The sequence below is a fragment of the Pleurodeles waltl genome, chromosome 8 (assembly GCF_031143425.1).
Source record: "Pleurodeles waltl isolate 20211129_DDA chromosome 8, aPleWal1.hap1.20221129, whole genome shotgun sequence".
Classification (NCBI taxonomy): domain Eukaryota; kingdom Metazoa; phylum Chordata; class Amphibia; order Caudata; family Salamandridae; genus Pleurodeles; species Pleurodeles waltl.
Window position 1 is genome coordinate 1,077,007,056 of NC_090447.1, and position 20,710 is coordinate 1,077,027,765.

The following is a 20,710-nucleotide window of genomic DNA, read 5'->3' on the forward strand; positions in this document are numbered from 1 at the left end:
CGTTGCAGGCCCCAAATTAAGAGCGACTAGTCTAGAAATGAATTCCAGTGTGGGCATTTTCTCGGAGTTAGCAAATTAACTTTTCTGTTTTAAATAAGTACTCGCAGCATGTTCCACTTTGTAATAAACCAAAGTGACTAATAAACTAGCTTGAGCAGATCTTGAGCACCAGAAACCGGCACATTTGCAAAATTAGAAGGACTACATTTTTATATCAACAGAGCGTCGCAGAATGATAGCTCTAATCAACATCAGAACCCCGAATAGGCACTTAGAAAATAAATATAATGTATTTGTTTTAAAACCAACAACGTGCCTGTTTATCAAATTGCTTACTTGTAACAACTGCCAACTAGCCCTGTTTTGGAACACCCAAAAAAGTGCCTCACTATTTTCAGTCGACCCCCTCTAAAAACTGGGAAATGAGCCAAAGTAGATAAAATCTGCCAGGACGGCTCCCGAAAAACCGGGACTGCCCCGTCAAATCCGGGGCGCCAGGTCACCCTAAGTAAAGACTAGTAATATGCGTGCCCGAGTCTCCCGACGGCTCCTTTAGTGTCAGTACTCTTAAATGACTCTCTGTGATGGAAGTCTCTCGCAAGTCCCTATTAATTATTATAATGTTGAAAGGTTAGGCAGAGCAATGTTGCTGCTATAAAGGAAGACATTTGGTAGACATTGGCAGAGTAGATCAACGTGTGTCCAGTTTTCACTTTTTCCTCCTTTCTTTTCAGCTATTTTTCTGGGTTCTTTCCGAATGCCTTATGAGGAAATTAAAAGAATAATATTGGAAGTAGATGAAACACAGCTGACAGAGTCCATGATTCAGGTAGGCATGTTGACAAACAGGTAAACCACCACCATTGCAGTGTAAGCATCACATTGTGTGGACAAGTAATTAAGCAACATGGGTAACCCATTGCGCTGCAGGCGTCACTGCTATTTCTATAGCTAGGCTTCTAAGCACACTCTGTACTGACTGGTAATGGCTGCATAACGGTGTCAGTGAAGCAATGTGCAGTGTGGCCTTGAGTCTTTGATGTCACAAGTGTTTTAGAAAATTGCGTTGTATTAATAAAATGTTACAACGGCTGTGCCATCACTAATGAATTCTGGTTAAGGTAAGGATATCTGGAAACGGTGCTTTTATGTTTTTCAACTCTGTCAAACTTTAAAAGGTAACGGAATTTGGGTATCGGTGAAGGTGAGCAGACCAACTAGCCTTCTCGTACTGGTCTTCTTCTGAGCTTTGAAAACCAGGATGTAGCCCTCAGGTTTTAAATTTAGTTTCTTCATGTTTCAGATGTTGTTTACTAAAGCCAAACGATGGGAAATGGCAATGACTTAGTTGGGCGCCAGCAGTGATTCACCCATCATATGATACTGAGCTAACAGACCTAAAAAACAAGCATTTTGAAATGCAATAGGTCTTGCATATTCTTGAGTTAGAGCTATTGGCATTGTAAATTCATAACTAGACTTTTCTTGCCACATAAATTGGTCTACCCTGCCTCATAATTTCGTCTTTTCCTGCCATATAATTCCAGTGGCCCAGCATTTAATTAAAGCACTTCAATTTACCTTCTTCCTCTTAAAGCATATTCAGTTGTTATATAAACCTTTATCACCAATAAACTTTTTGCATTAGAGTGTAATGCTCAAAACACCATAACAAAAATATAATTTTTGACGGATTGGAGGGTGAAAGGAAAGAGTGAGTCGGGAGTAAAGATGGAGAGGACAAGTGGCGTAGTAACAGTGTCATGGGCCCTGGCGTAGGAAAGGAAAATGGTTGACTGGAATTTTGGTTGGAAAATAGAGCCGTAATTAGAGTGGAGTAAGATCCGTTGGTCTCTGGGCCCTGGTGCCACTGCACCTGTTGCTCCATTAATTTCTAGGCCTCAGGAGAGAAAGTGGGTGGGAAAAAAAGAGAAGCGAAAGGAATACAACAGACACAAGGAAGAAAGAGAAGGGATTGCAAAGAAATAAAAGAAAGAATGAGAAAATGAAAACACCATTAGGAAGAAATTAAGCATCCGTGTGAGACTGAAGAAAAAAGGGAAGGAAGCTAGCGAACAAAAGATAGAAAGGAAAAAATAATGAAAAGTGTGAAAAGAGACATAATTAATAGAGAAAGAGAACTGGTGAGAAACAAGCAGCAAAAGAACCAGGGCATGTAAGTACTGACACATTTCCCACAGAAACAGGATGGGAAAACCATTTTGACACTTCAGGTCCGACAAGTAACTTGTGGCTTCCACATACAGACGGGAAAAAGAGGGATTTATAGTGAAGCATGAATTGAAAAATTAAGATAAGAAAAACACCAGAGAAAGAAAGGAAGAAAGATCTAAAAAAAGTGAAAGGGCGCATACTGAGTCAAAGGAAAGAGCAAATAAAAAAGACAAAGAATGAAGGGAAGAGAAAAAAATAGTGAAAGAAAGAACGCAGGATCTAGAAAAAAAGAGAGGAATGAAACAAGGAAAGAATTAACCACATTTTTGCCAGCTTGAAAGAGGAGGTAGGAAGAGGTAGCGGAAAGTAAAAAAAAAAAAAAAAAAAGGAGAGGAGTAGAAATAAACAATTGAAAGAAAGAGCAAAACTGTTAACGTGTGGATTTTAAGAGCTGGAAAGAGAAAAGTGGCGAGAAAGTAAACATGGAGAATAAACAGAGTAAAGGAAAGAAAGCAGTGAGATGGGTAAAACAGACCCACCCAAATAAAGACAGCAGCTAAGAATAGATTTAATTGGCTCCTCCAGGTCCTCAAACAGAAGTCGGAGTGTGAAACAGCAGGGGGCACTGCAGAACAGCAGGAGGAGGTGCATTAGCAGAGCTGTATGTGAATCCCAGTACAGCCCTATTGGGGTGCTCCAGATCAGGATTTAGGGCATAGACAGAGCTGTTTCCTGGCCCAGTGCTGGAATAACAAAGGCAGCAGGTGAGCCGTATAATTCCTTGTATTGGAGTAATGAGGTGTTGCAGGTTGGCATTGAGGTGCACTGACACAGTTATATGTGAGCTGCAATATTGGAATAGTAATGGGCACACTAGGTCAGAAGGTAAGGTGTGTTAATGGAGCTATGTGTGGAACCTAATATTGGTATGCCAGTGTTGCCAAGTGTTAGCCTGGAGGTGCCCTGGTAAAGTTGTGACTTGGGTTCAGCATGGGAGTGGCTTTGCCTCTGAACTACAGAAGCCATGAGGGGCATGTGTGTGTGAGCCTTAGTACTGAGAAGTTACTTGTGCACTGAATGTTAGAATTCATGTATTCTGGCAAAACTGGTGGTTTGCATCAACAGTGGTGTTGGATGTTAGATTTGAGCTGCACTGGCTGAGCTGATTTTTTCTCTTTTCGGTCCAGTATTATCTTGGCAGTGGAACCAATTATTAGAATTGAGCTGCAGTAAAAGAACAATATGTGAGAGGGGTCCCATTATAGGAAAGGATGTGATCTCACCAGGGTAGAACTGAGGTGCACTGATGATGCTGCGCCTGATGTCCCCTACAGACTAGATAAACAGGACAAAGCGTAATTATACAGTATTTCGTCTCTGCTCCCACACAGGAGGAGGGACAAAGAGGCATGACTGACCACTAGCAAGCAAGGATTTTTAAATGACACTGACACTAACAAATGAAATAGCGGGAAGCCCACAGAAGAATATATTTTAAAAATAATAGATGAGGTTGTACGCTTGCGCTCAACCTAATAAACCAACCACAGAACTCCTGGTCCAAAGAGGAACACTTTGCCTCACGTCATTCCTACCCACATTTAACTGGGGAAGAAAATTGATTATCTGTTTGCTAAGACTGTTTACGTGTATAGTACCCCTTAGAGAGTGCCATAACATTTCTTCAACTTTAGCTTGAAGGCAGAACATTTAGCTAGTAGAGATTTGGGCTGTATTACACTGTACATGCCCTTTGCGAAAGAGCAGTATTGCAGTTGTAGACATGGTTTTATAATTAATTATGCTTTGAGATCATCATCCTTACCTGTTCCAGCCTTACCCAGCTTCTGCATCGGTCTCAACAACTTTAATACTTGTCCCTCCTTTTGAGGCCACTCCTGAAAATCTCTTTCAGTGTGATTACCATCCACATTGTTGACCAAATGAATGTCAACCACTCAAAAATAGACATTTCTTATTTTTTGCACATGAGAGATTGATGACCCAAAACATTTGAGGATATTTAACAAATTATTTTTTAATCCTTTTTTGTATTGAAAACGTTGTCCATATTAAACATAAAAGTAATATGATTCAAGTAGATATTTTCAAGAAACGCATACCAACATGTTCAAAGAACCCAAGCATTTCTACAATAGGTTAGAGTAACTAGAAAAAGAGCATAACCACAAGATGGGTCAAGTAGGGAGAATATTAAAGAAAGTCAATGAAGTCTACAGACATGGAAATGGAGGAGAACACAGTGGAAGGGTATAGATAAAGACCTTCTGTGGTGTGGACTGACATTTTGTGAGTAGACATAGGTGAAACCAAGAACTGAGACTGGATTGCAGGAGTCATTTTAAATACTTGAACAGTACTTGTGCAGCGTAAAACAAAATAAAACAAGTAGAGGAATGTATACATTTTAATACCATTACATTATTATAATATTAAGTTTGGGTTCCATGGTCACCACTAATGACCTGTTGTACAGAACACTCACTCTGCCAGTGTTGAGGGAGAATCAATGTCTGGTTTCTGACCACAGTTGAAGGACTTAAATGTAAAGTTAAAGACATGGATGTGATTTTAAGAGTCTGTAGATGACCATTGCATCAAGCAAAGCACCTAATTTCAGAAGATCATTCTGAATGTTTCAGGTTTTTGGTAAATGTCCACTTTCTGAGGGTCTATAGCTTTTTCACTGCTGAAGAGGTAACAATGCATTGTCTCCATGAATTGTCATATTGCTGTTATTGGATAAGTAATGGAAAAGGAATATGGAGTTTAAGGGCTTACTTGTGGTGGACCAGCTTGCAGAACTGTGTGAAACTGTTCATCAACATAATGAGAAGGCGTGAAACAAGTCACAGGCCTTGTGACAATATAGTTCAGTAGAGTAAGCTCAAGCAGAGCAAACAAAACCCTGCTTGATGAAAGCTACAGAGATCCAGAACCAACTGAGCTGTATTTTGAAGAAATAAACAGATGGCTGTATTTTGAGTTCGGTGGGTGCAGCATGTCTACCAAAGAGTGTCAAACATGCCATCTACCATATTTAGACTGCATAAACACTCAGTACACTGTAAGGAAGGCAGAGATATCATCTGCCGCATTTCGACAGATATCCTGCTTCTGCCAATCTCTAAATAAGCACTTATCTTGCATTTTTAATAGATCTGTCCATCCTTATTCTTGAAATGTCAAAGACAAATTACTGTTGCCAGTGTTGGGCCAAGTAGTCTTCTGTGTGCTTTGAAATCACTGGAAAATTCAGGAAAGCGCACAATATTAAAATAATCTTTCCATAAAGATGGAAAGACCCAGAGATGCTTGCACTGTGTTGTGTAGTTCAGGACCTAGCCACATTTTCAAACAAATTGGATATATTTCCATATCTTCAAGGCTTCTAGACCAAATTCATATATTTGAGTCGCAAACAACTTATTTTAATTATCAAGTAGCAGATCTTGTAATGGCAAGACTCTTAAAATATCAGGGAGCCCAGTGGAAGCCTTCCCTCTTACTGTTATTCCAGAAGCATTCTACAGAAACAAACCAAAACAGAGAAATTAAATATTAGTGATGGCTATCTTTTACCACAGGTGCCTCACTTTACAAATATTTCCTAAGGACCTGCTCTGGAGAACGATTGCCCAGCAACAGCTCTTTAGAGCTATCTGTTGAAAATGACTACATTGAAGTACATGTTTGGCACCAGCCAGTGCTGTGGTGTCAATTCCTGCTTTTCCCCACGTCATCTGCAAGGGTTTGGAGTGCTTTGTGCTTCACCAACAAGATTTCTCTGCACTTTAACAGTAACAAGGTCAAATGCCTCCTCTCAAATTCTCACAGTTTAAGCCCTGTCGCAGATGCCCCAAGAAAACGTTCTTGTTGGAGCCATGTGACATATGTGTTTAGACTTTGAACATGTTCTGTGGCCCCGACTTTGGTACACCTGAAATCTGCCAGGGAGCAGGTGGCCAAGTTTTCTTTTTTTGAAAGGCTGCAGGTGTACATCAGAGCTGTCCCTTCTGTCCACAGGTAAGTTTCCCGCCAGGGAATGATCTCCCAAAAGAATTACCCACACAAAACTACATGAAGAGGGGATATTGTATTCTTCCTTGAGAAAATGGGCCCATTCATACCAGGGCAGACACATCCTCGTCAGAAAAAATCCAGACGTTGAAAAGATTGGATTTTATCCTGGCTCCATTGGCTGACCCTACACAAGTGAGGCCTTCTGGCTGTCAATCCTGAATTTGTTCAGGACCACTTTTATGCACACTGTGAGCCTGATTCTGCAGGTTTGACTCTGGCAGCTTTAACTCCGCACCTGTAATGTCTGCGCCTTGCTGGGCACCAAAGCCTAAGAAGTTGTTGGGGCTTGTCAAGGTGCAGTTCTCCCATTCGGTTGCAGCCAACTTGGATGCTGAAAGAAGCAATGCCCTTGGAGCGGGCTACAGCACATTGCTCAAAGTCAAACAAGGTTATCCAGATGGAGCGAGATAAATTAAAATCATGCTATAATGATGAATCCTAGACAGAACACCTTCCTAGAGTTCAGAGATTCACCTGGTTGGACAGATTAATTGGCCCAAATCCGATGAACTTGCAATACTTGATGAGGAGTATGACTGCACAGAATATGATGTATAGAAGGTTGATAACGTGAGAGCAGTGTCACCTCCCAATAGTAGACCTTGCCATCAATGTCCGAAACTAATGTTGGCAACAGACTCATTCAAAGTCTGTCTTTGGTGTTTCGGATCATGACACAACTCCAAGCTGTGTGAGGAATTCCCCCTCAGGAACCCTAAGGCAATCAGAGACTAGACTTATTCCCGCTCTTGAGGCCGTCTTTGCGGTTGAAGTCTTCTGGTAAGTCAAAGTGTAAGTAAAAATATAAGCACAAGTAGGCCTAGCAGGTCTCGGTTACAACCTGCTACACTCTATCCTCTGTTATCAAGATGCCACTTAGGCTTGCTCCTAATCTCCAATTGAGGAGCTGATTTTGCAATTTATCAAGATGCACCCAGAGTTTGCTGGGTCATTGGTGACGTTGCAGCATATCAAGGCCTTCAGGAAGGCCATATTGTGATTGTTTGGGATGCTTCTGGTTCCTACTGGCATGCCTTTGGGCCCTAAGGATCTGCAGAGACCTCTGGTCATGTTACGCCAGCATCCACCCTAGATGTGACTTCCGCCTTTCTAACCCACCTTGGGTTCTGCAACAATTTGAAATCTGGTCCTATCCTTTAGACGTTGACTCTGATCTGACCCAGTGCCACCAGGGTGTACCTTTTTTTTTCTTTTTTAAAGAACATTTTTATTGATTTTCGGAGAGATAACTCCACATGGCATACATCCTTTGGTTAACATTAAAAATTCACATACAGATACATCTCCATGTATGTATGTTATCATGTAGAGTTCGTAACCCCGACATGAACAAATGTGCATATCACAAGACACCTTATCCCATCCACCTCCCTCCCCCACCTGTTCATCTGCAGTACTATCTGTACAGGTGAATTGTCATCAGATTGTGTATTGGGGACTGTACGTGTGGAGGGGGGCAGTCAGCAAGTCCCCAGTGGAGTATTACAGTGCAGTCATGAGCCAACGGAGATCACATTGGTTTGGGTACTTTCCATTTGCGAGTTTATATCGTGCAGCATGTCGTCCCATGGCCGAAGATTGACACCCAACTTTACACCTGTATGCACACGCTTCATGCAGATTTCCTCCGCCACTCCCCATTCATTCACATCTCTAAGCCACACCGTTGATGGGAGTTTAGGGAGAGCCAGCTAATAGCCAAGTGACGTTTTGCTGTTGTAAGACAGAGGAGGATGAATTTTCGGATGAGTGTTCTTTTGACTGGGTTAGGTATGAGGCCTAGTAGAACTTGACTTATAGTTAACTGAATGTTCCACCATGAGGCTCTGTTACTGGGAACGTATCTTGGAGGACATTAAGAGAGCAATCGCCCAATGTCCCATTCCATATATATGAAATTGGCCCTCGGGGTTCCGCAGCGGGGGCAGGCATCCGGGCGTGTATTATAGATTGCATGTAATTTCAATGGGGTAAGGTAAATTTGATGTAGGAAATTATATTGGGTTCATTTGAATTGGGCATTGGAGCTGGGTAGTCTCACTCCGGGGAAAATCTTTGCCCAGTCTCCCTCAGTTAAAGGTTCTGGGATCACCTCTTCCTACTGGGTTTAAACCCGCAGCGGGGCATTAGGTAGATCATCATGTAGAGCTCAGTATATCCGAGACACCAAGCAGCACCTCCCTGCAATTTGTAGGAGTGTGGAGAGTGTAGCAGATCGTGGAGGGGCATCTGGAAACATGGGCCATATCTCTCTGGCCGTCATGGAGATTTTACAATACTGTAAAAAGTGGCCTGGCCCTAAGCGGGTGTCAAACACTTCCCTCATTGAGATAAAGCATTCTAATGTGTAAAGATCTTCTAGGGTGGTGCAACCTCCTTCCCTCCTGCTGCGAACCGATATAGACTCTGCATTGTTGCAGAATGACTTTAGGGACCGCAGAGGCTTATCGGACCATAAGGCGCGCAACAAACTGCCCTGATGACTGCATTTTCCCAAATACTGGCTACTTGTCAAACCACCCATGGGGTAATCCGGGGGGTAACTTGGTTCCTCTGATTACAAGGGATAGCAGCTCTCTGTCGCACAGGAGCCTTCCAGTAGTTGTTTCTCCCAGGAGGCCTCTGGCGTGCACCAAAATATTGCGTGTTGCAGGTGAGCCACCATGTAGTACAGTTCAATATTCATGACCTCCAATCCCCCTTTCTCCCACGTGTGCTGCAAGGTAGCAAGTTGGACTCTCTTACGTATATCTGCCCGCAACAAATCCACAATAATACTGCCTATTTTTCAGAAGTATTCTCTGGGGACCATATAGAACAACCCTGGTGCAGTAAAGAGGGACAGAGGAAGTATGATCAACTTCGCTATAGCGACTCTCCCAATAAGCGACAGAGGCAGTCCCTGCCAGATTTTTACAGAAGTCTGAAGACCCACTATCACTCTCCCTATATTACGTTTATGAATAGATTGTGTAGTGGGTGCCAACTGGACTCCCCGGTATCGCACATCTGTGATCTCCCATGGTATTGCCAATCGTGGGAGGGTTTCGAGGGTTCGGCCTGCCAGTGAGCCTAGAGGGGAATCATTTAGATTTGGAGGGGGGGGGGGGACGGGGGGGACTCTGAACTAGACTCTATCAAAATCCTGCAACAGTAGCATGAAGTGGTGCACTGAGAATGACGGGTCATGCAAATATACCAAGGTGTCATCGGCATATAGGAGGACAACTTGCGTGGTCCTAGCAATTGGAATTCCCCATGGATGCAATACTTGGCGAAGGCGTGCTGCTAGTGGTTTCATAGCCAGCACAAAGAGTAACGGTGAAAGAGGGCATCCCTGTCTCGCCCCCCTCCCAAGAGTGAAAAGCGGCAAGACCTGTCGCCCCAATCTTTACCCGCGCACATGGGTCCCTGTAAAGTAGCTGGACCCAACATATATAGGCTGGACCGAAACCGAGTTTATGCAACACCTGCCATAAATATTGCCAATGTAAAGACTCAAATGCCTGTGCTATATCTAGAAAAGTTAAGGCCATTTCCTCCGAATGAAATTGTGTGGAACAATAGACATGGGCTGGCCGACGTAAATTATGTAAAGTGCTACGTTTAGGAATATGCCCGGATTGGTCCGAGTGCACCAGGGAGGAGACATGGGGTAGAAGGCGGAGGGCCAAGGCATCACTCAACACCTTAACGTTGATGTTCAGAAGGGATATTGGTTGATGTGCCGATGGTACAGTGGAGTCTTTATTCTGTTTAAGAACCATAATTATAAACGGTTCACGCATTGTGGGAGGAGGCCGGCTAAGATTCAAGGATTCCTCAAGAAAACTTCGAGGAGTTTATCCTCCAAAACACTGGCATATTTCCGGTAAAACTCCACGGGGAAGCTGTCATTACCAGGCGTCTTCAAGGTTTTAAGCAAGTGGATTACTGTAACTAACTCCTCCTTAGTAATAAGAGTGATCAAGGTACTCGTGGGCCTCTAGGGTCAGCCCTAGGAGAGTCGCCCGTACAAGGTATGAATTGATGTCTCTCATACGTATGGAAGGTGGAGGGGAATAGCAGGTGCTAAGGTGTAAACGAAACACTTCATTGATATCCCCTTGGGAGTAGATTGTTTTGCCATTGGTGTCAGTTATGGAAAGGGGATGGATCTTTAGCAAAACCAGAGTCTGAATACTTCTTCGCCTCAATCGAGGAAGTGTCCCAAATTCACCCTGATGCCTCTGGTCCACATACTGTCAGATTTAGACAGAACACTGACTGTACCCCAGAGCCACCCTCAGGTACTCCACCAGCTTTTTGGTTCCAATCCAATTGAAAGCCAACCATCACTTAGGGAGGACAATGTGGGTCGTGTGATACTGGCTTCCACCAGCAAAGTGTGAGACCCCTCATTCTTTCTCTACTATCCCACATAGCAGAGGCATTTGGGAAAGAGATGTTCTCGTTAGCAAGTCTAGGCTTAAGGTCAGGCAGTGTCGGTTAACTACTTGGACGTTATACCCACTAATGGTCATTAAAGTCTTACAGGTAGTTCCTGAGGAGTTTTGGTGCCTGGATATTACTGCTTTCTTGGGATGAGCAGTCATTAGTGTGCTGCTCTGCGGCTGCGCATGAGTGAGGTCTACTAGCTTCTCTTGACATGCCTTTAGATGGATCTCAAATGCTTGGTAGGAAGGCTGATTCTGCCCTGCAAAGTTTCAAGAAGAGCCAGGCTACTGTGCATTGTTGGGACTTTCGACTCCCTGCCAAATAGTTTACTCAAACATTGCAACTCTTTTGGGGCTGATCCAGGGGTTTGGCATACAAGCAACGTAAGCCCATCCCCTTGTTCTACCGTCCCCTGTAGCTTTCAGTGACAGGGGACAGTCTTTAGGCACAGATCTTCCCAGTCCTCCAACCCTGCAACATCAGATTGCATACATGTTTAGTTTGTCCTTAGTTGCACGCTACCTCCCAGTGGGAGGCAGGACCAGGTATTCCCAATAAGGTTGGCAAACTGTCACATCCAACAGATGGGTCCGTCAGATCATTCAGTGGAGTCATCCCCTTAAATTCCTTTCTGACTTGCCACATCTTCCACCCATGTCAGCGCAGCCTTCAGAGGAACACCTGTCCATCTTGTTGCATGAGTTGCTAGTCCTGTTGTTAAAAGGGGGCGTAGAGAAGAGCACAGGAAGGGTAAGGTAAGGGCACTTTGCCTGTTAGATTCTGCAAGAATTTCTGGTTTGAGCCATTCAACATTCCCACCACCTCTGGAGGTGATCATTTACTATCTATTCAAAGGTGAAGAATCTGCACTAAGAAGAATCCGAAGAACAAGTTACTTACCTTTTGTAATGCTTTTTCTGGTGAATATTCATACTTAACCGCAGATTCCTCGCCACCCCCTACATCCCCATTCTGTGAAATGTACTGCTTTATTCATATATAAAAATGTCCCATTTAAGAGCTCTACACACTGTTACAGCTAATCACCTATTGACCTCTGCGTTCAGTGGTTCTGTCAGAATCAAGAAGGAAACTGAAATCAGGGTACAGGCGTGGTGCATATATGTACCTCCAGGGTCACTTCTAGGGTGGAACAAAGTGGACATGAAGCTGCAAGACACCACCCATTTGGAGCAGTTCTTTGTAAGATCTCCACATCCATTCTGGCGCCTGGGAGTATTCACAAGATGAAGAAGCTGCGGTTAGATAGAGTATACACCAGAAAGAGCGTTATGAAGCTAAGCAACTTGTTCTGCTGGTATTTTATATTTAGGCATGTTTATCTGCCATCTTTACACAGGTGATATGGGATGGCACAGAGCGAGGTCCAGCAGTACAGAAGTGTTTTTGATGTTACCCAACCCCGTTCCCCCAGCAAGCCCCCAATTCAGTATTTGAGTACAGGTACTTTCAGTCGGGTAGGGTAAGGTGTCTGTTGGATTTCACCATGAATTTTTACATACACACGGTCAAAAAGGTACACACTCTCCCTCTATTTTGAAAGTCCTAAAAACTGTTGGGTATTTTATAAAATATAGTTTTTTTCTGTCAATTAGTATTGCTCCTTATCCTCATTCCTTTAATTTCACTGCCCCTTAAGCGCCCCTCATGCATCCTGTGTGCTGTGTAATGTATTTTACATTATGTGCCAAAGTGTTTGTTGGAAAATCTGAAGCTCTATTCCCACTTCTCTTCCACCCCCCTCATACCTCTTCCAGTTATAGTAACCAAAGTACACCCATGTTAAGAGAGATGCTCAGATCAAGAATAAATCAATTCATGAACATGTGCAATAGACACAAGAAACAGTTTCACTTAGGTGAGCTAATATCCAGGAATCTAGCAGAACATTCTTATATTTCATCTTTCAGTTTGGTCCAGTCTATATTTGACCGCATTTGTTACACAGTTACAAACGTGCCCAGCATCAGATTACAGTCAACAACTAAAACAACAAATACTAAACACCAGAGCATACTGAAAGAATAAAAAATGAAAGTCCAATAAGTATATTCAACCAAGTATGGTCATTGTGTAAGTGTATTCCAAAGATGGAGTTACAGAATTCAAAGACCAAACGGCAGCTGACAGGTGTTTCATCATCCTGGACTTTCTCAAGGCTGCAAATAATTGAAACAATACATAACAATACATGTAAGAACAAACAAAATATTGAATAAACAAGCAGGGCACACCCTTATTGAAAAGTGTCTGATGGTAGTATAAAGTTGGAAAAGCACTGTGTGAAAATCTGTGTGATCTACACGGCTAAGATGTTGCGTGACGAAGGAAGAGACAATGCCAAAAGACAGGTAAACAAATGTTGTTAGTATGACAACACATGCAGATAACATTGTTCCCATACGGTGTCAACCAGGTGCATAACCAAACACAAGCTTCAGTAAAGTGAATGGGACGCCCATGGTAAATATGGAATAAAGAATAAAGGTTACAAGATCGAACATTACCTGATCACGATAGTAAGGTATTCATACTCAGTAGGCAATAAACAAAACCATAAGAAATTTTGAACCTGAGGAGAATAAAATTTGGCAATGTGAAGGACGGATTTGCATAGCAAATGGACCCCTTAAACAGTGGTAATAAAAATAGGAGTCAACCTGTGATGCTTATTGTGGCTGTATCGAATATCAGTGAAAATGGTCAGTCTGCTGGTGTGACAACAGTATGACACAAGAATATCATCCTGCCTCAAGCTCAGCTGGAGGAAGATCCTTCTCCTACCTCGCCGTGGAGACCTGGAACATGCTGCCACTCCACCACAGGCAGTCACCCTCGCTGGCTCAGTTCAGGAAGGACCGCTGGACCTGGCTCTTCGACTGACCTGCGTCCCCCTTCAGCGCCTCGAGCCCCCCTGCCCCCCCTGCTGATGAAGAAACATGTAAGTGCATAAGCATTTAATGAAGTAAATGCGCAATTAGTGTTGTCCACTTCATGTTAGTTCTGTAGCAGTGTAAAGCAAATAACACCAGTCTTAAATACAAAGAAAGTTATGCCTTAGTCTGGAGCACGAGCAAGGACCTTATGCATGTGGACAGGGAAAATAACATTTGTGATCACCCTATGTCTTGTCAGCAAACCCTTTTTAGCCTTCTGTCAGATAGTTGAAGAGTATTAACTGTGCAGCAGTTAAATTTCAAATAGCCATGGAAGTGATGTACTCAGACATCACGTGAAAGTGCAGAGACATGTGATCTTCCAGCAAATGGATTGTATGGGTTTCACACTGAACAAGAAAGGTTTCCCGCCCACACCTGAATCAGTTTTGGAAACAGCACAGGGCCATTCTAATAGACTTCTAATCTTATATTTCTCACCGCACAATTCAATTATTTTCCCAGACAGTAGATTAGATCTGGAAAATGTTCATCATTACCCCTGAGAGCTGACTGGTGACACCGTAGGCCTGTGCCAATGCCATTCCTCGCTAGACGTGAAGTGCATGGACCTATTTAAGCAACACATATGCCTGCTGACATCAGTTCTTCTCTGCGCCAGCAGACCAGGAGCCAGATCTACCCCTCATCTCATCAAGACTCAAGTGTTCTTTATTTCAGTGTCATGGGACTTATGACATCTTCTGAGTCTACAAAATCTGCAGCTGCATGCATTAAGACTGTGCAGTGTCAGTTACAATACTTTTGTTTTCCTGATGAGGCCATAGATATCAGCTTAGAGTTCAGGAGTCCTGCTAACATATCAATCTATGCAAGTCATTGGACTGTTTGCATAGTGATTGTAGTTGGATGGAGCTAACTCCCTATAAATCTCACTTTTCTGACGTCTTGCAATTTACATTGTCTCTTGCATATAATGGCCTGGTAGAGCATCATTGAAGGGCTATCTAGTGGCTCTGTCTGTTTGTGGTGAATTTTCTGAAAGGTTTGATTTACCTGTTTCCTCCCACTGTTTTTGTTCCCTAGTGTGACAAGAATGATGTGTTAACTATATTGATGTTATCTTGTTTCAAGATGATTCACAGTTTTCCTGATATAATTTTTGCTTTGAAGGCAGTTTTGCTGGTAGCATAACTTCAGCTCATAGGGTTAAAGCATTTCAGGATCTCTCATTTAGTCTACCTTTCACAGTTTTATACTCAGATAAGTTAGTTCTTCACACCTCCCCATCCTTATTACCCAAGCTGGTTTCTGTATTTCATAGGGCTAAGTATATTACCCTTCAGTTTTTCTTCCCTCCACATTCAACAAAGGAGGAGCAACTGAAGACTGCACCCTAGACAAGAGAAAGCTTAACACACACCACACATCATGAGAGAGGGGTAACGATCTACTTTTTGTGGGCTTTGCTGGGTTGAAGGACAAGGCAGTGACAAAATGCACAATTTTGCACTGGGCCATTCTCTGTATCAACATATGCCTAACATTGGCCAGGAAGACCTCCGGAAGGCATTTGTTTTGATTCCATTTCAGCCATGATTGTCTCCACAGCTTTCTCCACTGGCCTTTTGGTAGTTGATATCTGCATGGAGGCTACATGTCATCTCTTTATACTTTGCCGGTAGCCTGACAAAGCCATTTATGGGAAGAGACTGATGTGGTGGCATGGTACTGACACCTCTGCCACCATGGCAAAACAGAAGTGACTTTGCTTGGAAATGGTCTTTACTTCATTTCTGCCAGTATGCTTTAATTGGTCGGAGGGCCAATGCTGAATGTTTGTGTTGCTTGCTTGGCAGGAGTGATGGCAGGATGTCTGCTCCTCCATCACTGTGGCAAAAGTGAAAGTGACTCAGATCTCCAGATTCGTTTTGTACGTGACACGCCAAATTATTTATTTTTACCAAATCAATCTTTCGGAGTACAAGTTGCAATCGCTTCTGATGTTGATGAGATATTAAGCTAACTTCTGATGGCAGTGTTGAGTGAGAGGTAAGAGGCCAATTGAAACATGAGACTTTAACATTGCTGCCATCTAACTTTTGAGAAGGTAAGTTATTTGTTTTGTGGGCATCAAATAGCAGCTGGAGGACTTTGACATCTCTGAAATGTATGTGTGACTGGCAGTGGCCACAAACACTTGTATGTACCTACATTTAGACCTTGGCAGACAGGCAAGCTAAAGTAGTAAATGCCACCACACTTATCTGCCACATGAGGGATTTACAGAGTTTATGCAAAGAGTGAAATTAAAGGGTCAGGGACTGTCTGCAGTCCTGTGCCAAAAAACACCCTGACTGAAACAATTTATAGTGCCTCCCTCACATCTGTCTTTCCCCCTGTAATGCCAGTGCCTAAGGCAAACTCTGGCAGCACCACACGTACTGTGTTCACTGGTTCTTGAGTTTTCAATACCATCCTAACACACCAGTCTCTCACTACCGTGCTCTTTATGCACCTTCAATTGCATTACATGAAATGGTTTTGTCAGATTGACTTACTGAGCATGAGAAAAAAAAATATTTCCAAAACACACACAGGAGTCATAACTGGTAATTCATAGAAACATTGCACCAAACAATTCTACAATAATTACTGCTTGTGCAGTGCAAACGTTGGTATGCAAGGCAAAAACATAACTCCATGAATAACATTCACACATGTTTCATATGAATGCCTTGTCAATCCACATAGTTATTGGAATCTCTGTACTTGGGACACGTCCATATGGTTTCAAAGGTCTGTGTTAACCCAACTGAATCCTTGTTTTGATACAGGCAAAATGTATAGATTTGTTTACGTTTCACCTGCAAAGGAAGCTTGCTAGTAGTTCATTGAAGAGGGGCCTTCTTCAGCACAAGTAAAAGGAACGCCCTGTGTATTGAATAAAAAATAATCAGCCTCAAGTATGTGTGTGTGTATATGTGTTTGGGGGGAGGGGAGAGAATAAATCCCATCAATGGGGATAAAAAGGGGGACTCACCAAGTAGTCTTGAAAGTACAGAATAAAGTTTAATTTATAGTTGTTGCTACAACAAGAGAAAGAAAACCATAAGAAAAAGGCCCTGCAACCAGTAAAACATGTCTCTCAGACATAGGCCCACAGTCACTGTCTACAGTCGATGTTGATTGGATAGCTAAATGGGCAAAAATGTGAGAAAAGTATTTACAAAGCTTGTTTTGTACCAACGGGCTCCACTTTGAAAATTGTTTCAGAAATGCAGTAAAAATTTTCCCCTTCTTTCCTACTGCATTTGCCAGTTAGACTTCTCCTACAGTACCTTCATGATTTTGTTCCGTTATGGCAGCATCATTTTTTCACATTTTTGTCCATGATGCTAGTGACGTAAGCCTAATGTGCGAGTAGGTTTTTTGTATCTTGTTATCGGATAGAGACTTCTAGCTGCAAATTCCTTACCTTAGAATTTCCTGGCGTCAGCTTGGAATCCAGAATTTTTTTGCTCAGCAGTACCCTGTGCGCGCGTCAGGTGGCTTCGTTCGAATCAGCATGGCGTTGTTGGAGCCATCTGTGACATCACGGTCACCTATAAAGACACCACCCCGGTGCACGTACCTCAGTTCTTTTACCCACAAACTTCCTCGCCAGAAGCGCAGAGTCATGGATAGAACGAACATTTCATCTGTGCAAAACTAGGGCCCTGAAATGGATAAACCCTAAACCTATTAGACAAATCCGCAGAGCAGGGAGGCATGGGTGGGTGTAAGGAATCTGCAGCTACATAGAGTCTCTACCAGATAATGCATTACCGAAGGTAAGTAACTTGTTCATCTGATAGAGACTTATAGCTGCAGACTCCTTACCTTAGAATAGATACCCAAGCCATAACCTTTTTGGCAGTGGGATGCAGATAATCTTCTCACACTAAAAAGTCCTGTACGACCGAATGGGCAAAGTGTCCGTCTCTCCGGACCTGATTGTCCAGTCAGTAGTGTTTCATAAGTCTGAGTAAGGATGCCCACATTGCTACCTGACAGATATCCACGACTGGAACACCTTGTGGTAGCAGCCTTGTCCCTGGTGGAATGAAATGCTCAAGCCTTCAAGAGGCTGCCTATTGGCCAGTGCGTAGCAGATCTTAATGCAGAGTACGACCCAGCTAGAAATGGTGTATTTCTGCACTGCCAGACCCTTCTTTGCTCCCACGTACCCCACAAAGAGTTGGTCATCCACCCAGAATTCTTTTGTGCGGTCAGGGTAGAACAACAGCACTCTTTTTGGGTCCAGTCGGTGGAGCCACTCCTCTTCCTTAGAGGGATGTGGTGGAGCGAAGAAGGTGGGCAAGGTGATATTCTGACCCAGAGGAAATGTGGTCACCACCTTGGGAAGTAAAGAGGCACGTGTTCGGAGAACCAACTTGTCTGGAGACATAGTGAGATATGGTGGCTTTGATGACTGAGCTTGCATCTCAACTTCACTGATCATGGTGAATGGCTGGTGGTTGTGCACAGTGGTGAATGCACATCTCGTCATTGGGGTTTGTGGACAGTGAGCTTGCTGCCTCTGACATTTTCTACTGCACTGCTGTGAGGTAATGATTGATTAGTAATTCAGCATGCTACACAGGCCCACGTTTAACACATGGCTTCAGCAGAGCCGGTAGAAGTGACTTGACCTGATGATAACACAAACAAAACTTTTGAGATGTAAAATAGTCCCTCCTGCATTGCAGCGCAAGTACTCTTTAGGCCGAATACTACTTCACATAGCAATAGGATAGAGAGTGGGCAGAGCCGAAGTTCACTCTGTTTATTTTAAAGAAAAGGAAACAGTAGGTCTTGGGGACAGCTACTAAGTCAAGCTAAACCTAAAAAGGTTTTTGTTGATCCTCATTATTCTATGGGATGCTGTATGATTTTGCCTGTACGTTAATACGTGTTAAGTAACGCAATTACTACATTAGATGTTTTGAACTAATTTCCTTTGTGTGTTCAGATGTATGTCACTGTTACGGTTAAGAGCTAGGGTGAAGAAGATTGTTTTATTCAATTAGATCTTTCTTGACCTTGCACCCTGCCTTCAGGCGTCTCCCACAGCCGCGCACCTATCAGTGCTCCCCTGGAGCTCACTTGCTCGGTACGTTTCATTCTGCAGCATTTGTATTCAAAGCAGAAAATCAATACAATTCAATTTGTAGACAAAAGCCTTTGCTGGGTCTTGACATTACTTCTTTTCACTCTATTATTTGAACAATGATAAGTTAAATATTCTGACTAGACGCCCCTGAACATAGTCAACAGGTTATAGTGCGACTATTTTATGTGTTGGCTGATGTGAAATAATTATTTAAAATGTGCTCGTAAAGCTTTGGAATGCAGAACATTTTTCAATTAATTCTGCAGCATATTGTAAACCCAGAATTGTTCCTGGAACATTTAGCTAGAGCATGACTTTTTCGAAATATATATTTTAAATAAGGAAGAGGAAGTCGCTGCTTTCCCAGTATGCGTGTTTTTTTTTTTAACTTTGAACAAGTGAAGTGATAAATTACATTACATTTTCCTGCAATATTTTGAAACAACTTTCGTGGCTTGTTAGGTTGATATTAAGCATTTCAGTCGCCTCGTGTTTGCGGTAGTTGGCTCCCTGCACATTTAGGGCCACATGTACTAATAGGAACATTGGGAAGTTTCTTTTTGCGAGTCAATGCGAATCGCAAATAGGAAGCTGCAAATCTCTGTGTACATACGATATGAGGCCTCAAATTCAGATTCGGTAGCAAGTTATATCACAATTAGAGGAAATGCAAAAAGTGATTACCCAAAATTGCAAATCGCGTCACAAATTGTCAATCGTGTCGCAAATTGCAAACTGCACCACAAAATAGGATAGGAAAAAACAATTCCTGGTCATAGGTAATCACCTCTGAACCAGGAAGTGCCTTACAGGACTTGCCTGGAGACCATCCTGAGAGGAAGAAGAGTGCAGCTGCCGTACACAGCACAGGCCCAACAACCCAATAGGAGGAAAAGCAGCTGACATAGCAAGATAAACTGCTGACAAAACACATTGAGGGAGAAAAAGAAAGTTGAAATGTAAGAGAACTATAATGTCCTATTTGGGAGGGCATCAATGATAGTTCCAAAGTCACAAAAGACGATAATCTGGTAGGAAATCTAAGCCAAAATAAGTGACATTGTAGTCACACTCTGCTCTATTGATGATATACGCACTATGTGGTATGACCTCAGGTCACAGACAAAAGAAAATGTCGCTCAGCGACTCCCTGAATCCCGGGGAACTGGAGGCGGCCCCCCCCGACAGTACCACCACCCACTGCAGTTGGGACCATGGTGGAGACCACACTGGAGCCAAAGGCTGTCGTGGATTTTAGAAACAGCAACATTTCTGCACCTGGAACATCAAGTAAGTGTACAGTGTTTGCTTTTGTCACAACTCTAACCCCAAAGCTATGTCCAAATCCAAATGTTCCAGCAGCATGCATCAGACGTTTGTGTTCCAAATGTAAAGTATGTTACCATGATAGTGCATTATGCATGATGTAGTCAAAAAAGTCAGCTCAGGAGTCACAACCACCTTTATTGGGACAGACATCATAAAGGTAAATAAAATACATCTCATTTGACCCACAGATCCCCATGAGGCACATAGTGAGGATGCCAATGTGGTGGGAGTGGATGGTGCCAACATGGCAGCAGAAGAACCCATCCCTATAGACAGTCACCTGAGCACCACACCACTGCACTGTAGCACTATGTCACTGACACCAGAACCTGCAGCAATGGCGGTCGATGATGTCCCTCTGCCATTAAGTCCAATCCCACAATCAAGTGTGAGCCAACACTAGCATCTTCCAGTGTGTGGGCGCAAAAGGCTTTGTGTGGCATGTGATGCTGTTGGAGATGACTGCAACGCACAGGTGTTTGTTGGTTTTAGAGGCATCTCTGCTCCAAAGTCAACGCCTGCACAATAAGCATTTAAAAATAATCAGCAGTAATATGCAGAGCATGTGGCA

The 20,710-nt window shown here is 43.0% G+C and overlaps 1 protein-coding gene across 4 annotated transcripts in view; it reads left to right on the forward strand.

Moving 5' to 3' along the window:
- DIAPH3 (diaphanous related formin 3) overlaps positions 1-20,710 on the forward strand; it is a 1,960,340-nt gene that overhangs the window by 1,109,713 nt on the left and 829,917 nt on the right. For all 4 annotated transcript variants that reach the window (XM_069205304.1, XM_069205305.1, XM_069205302.1 and 1 more), the window contains one exon: positions 735-829. In XM_069205304.1, coding sequence (XP_069061405.1) covers positions 735-829 — 95 coding nt within the window. The remainder of the gene's footprint in view (positions 1-734; positions 830-20,710) is intronic.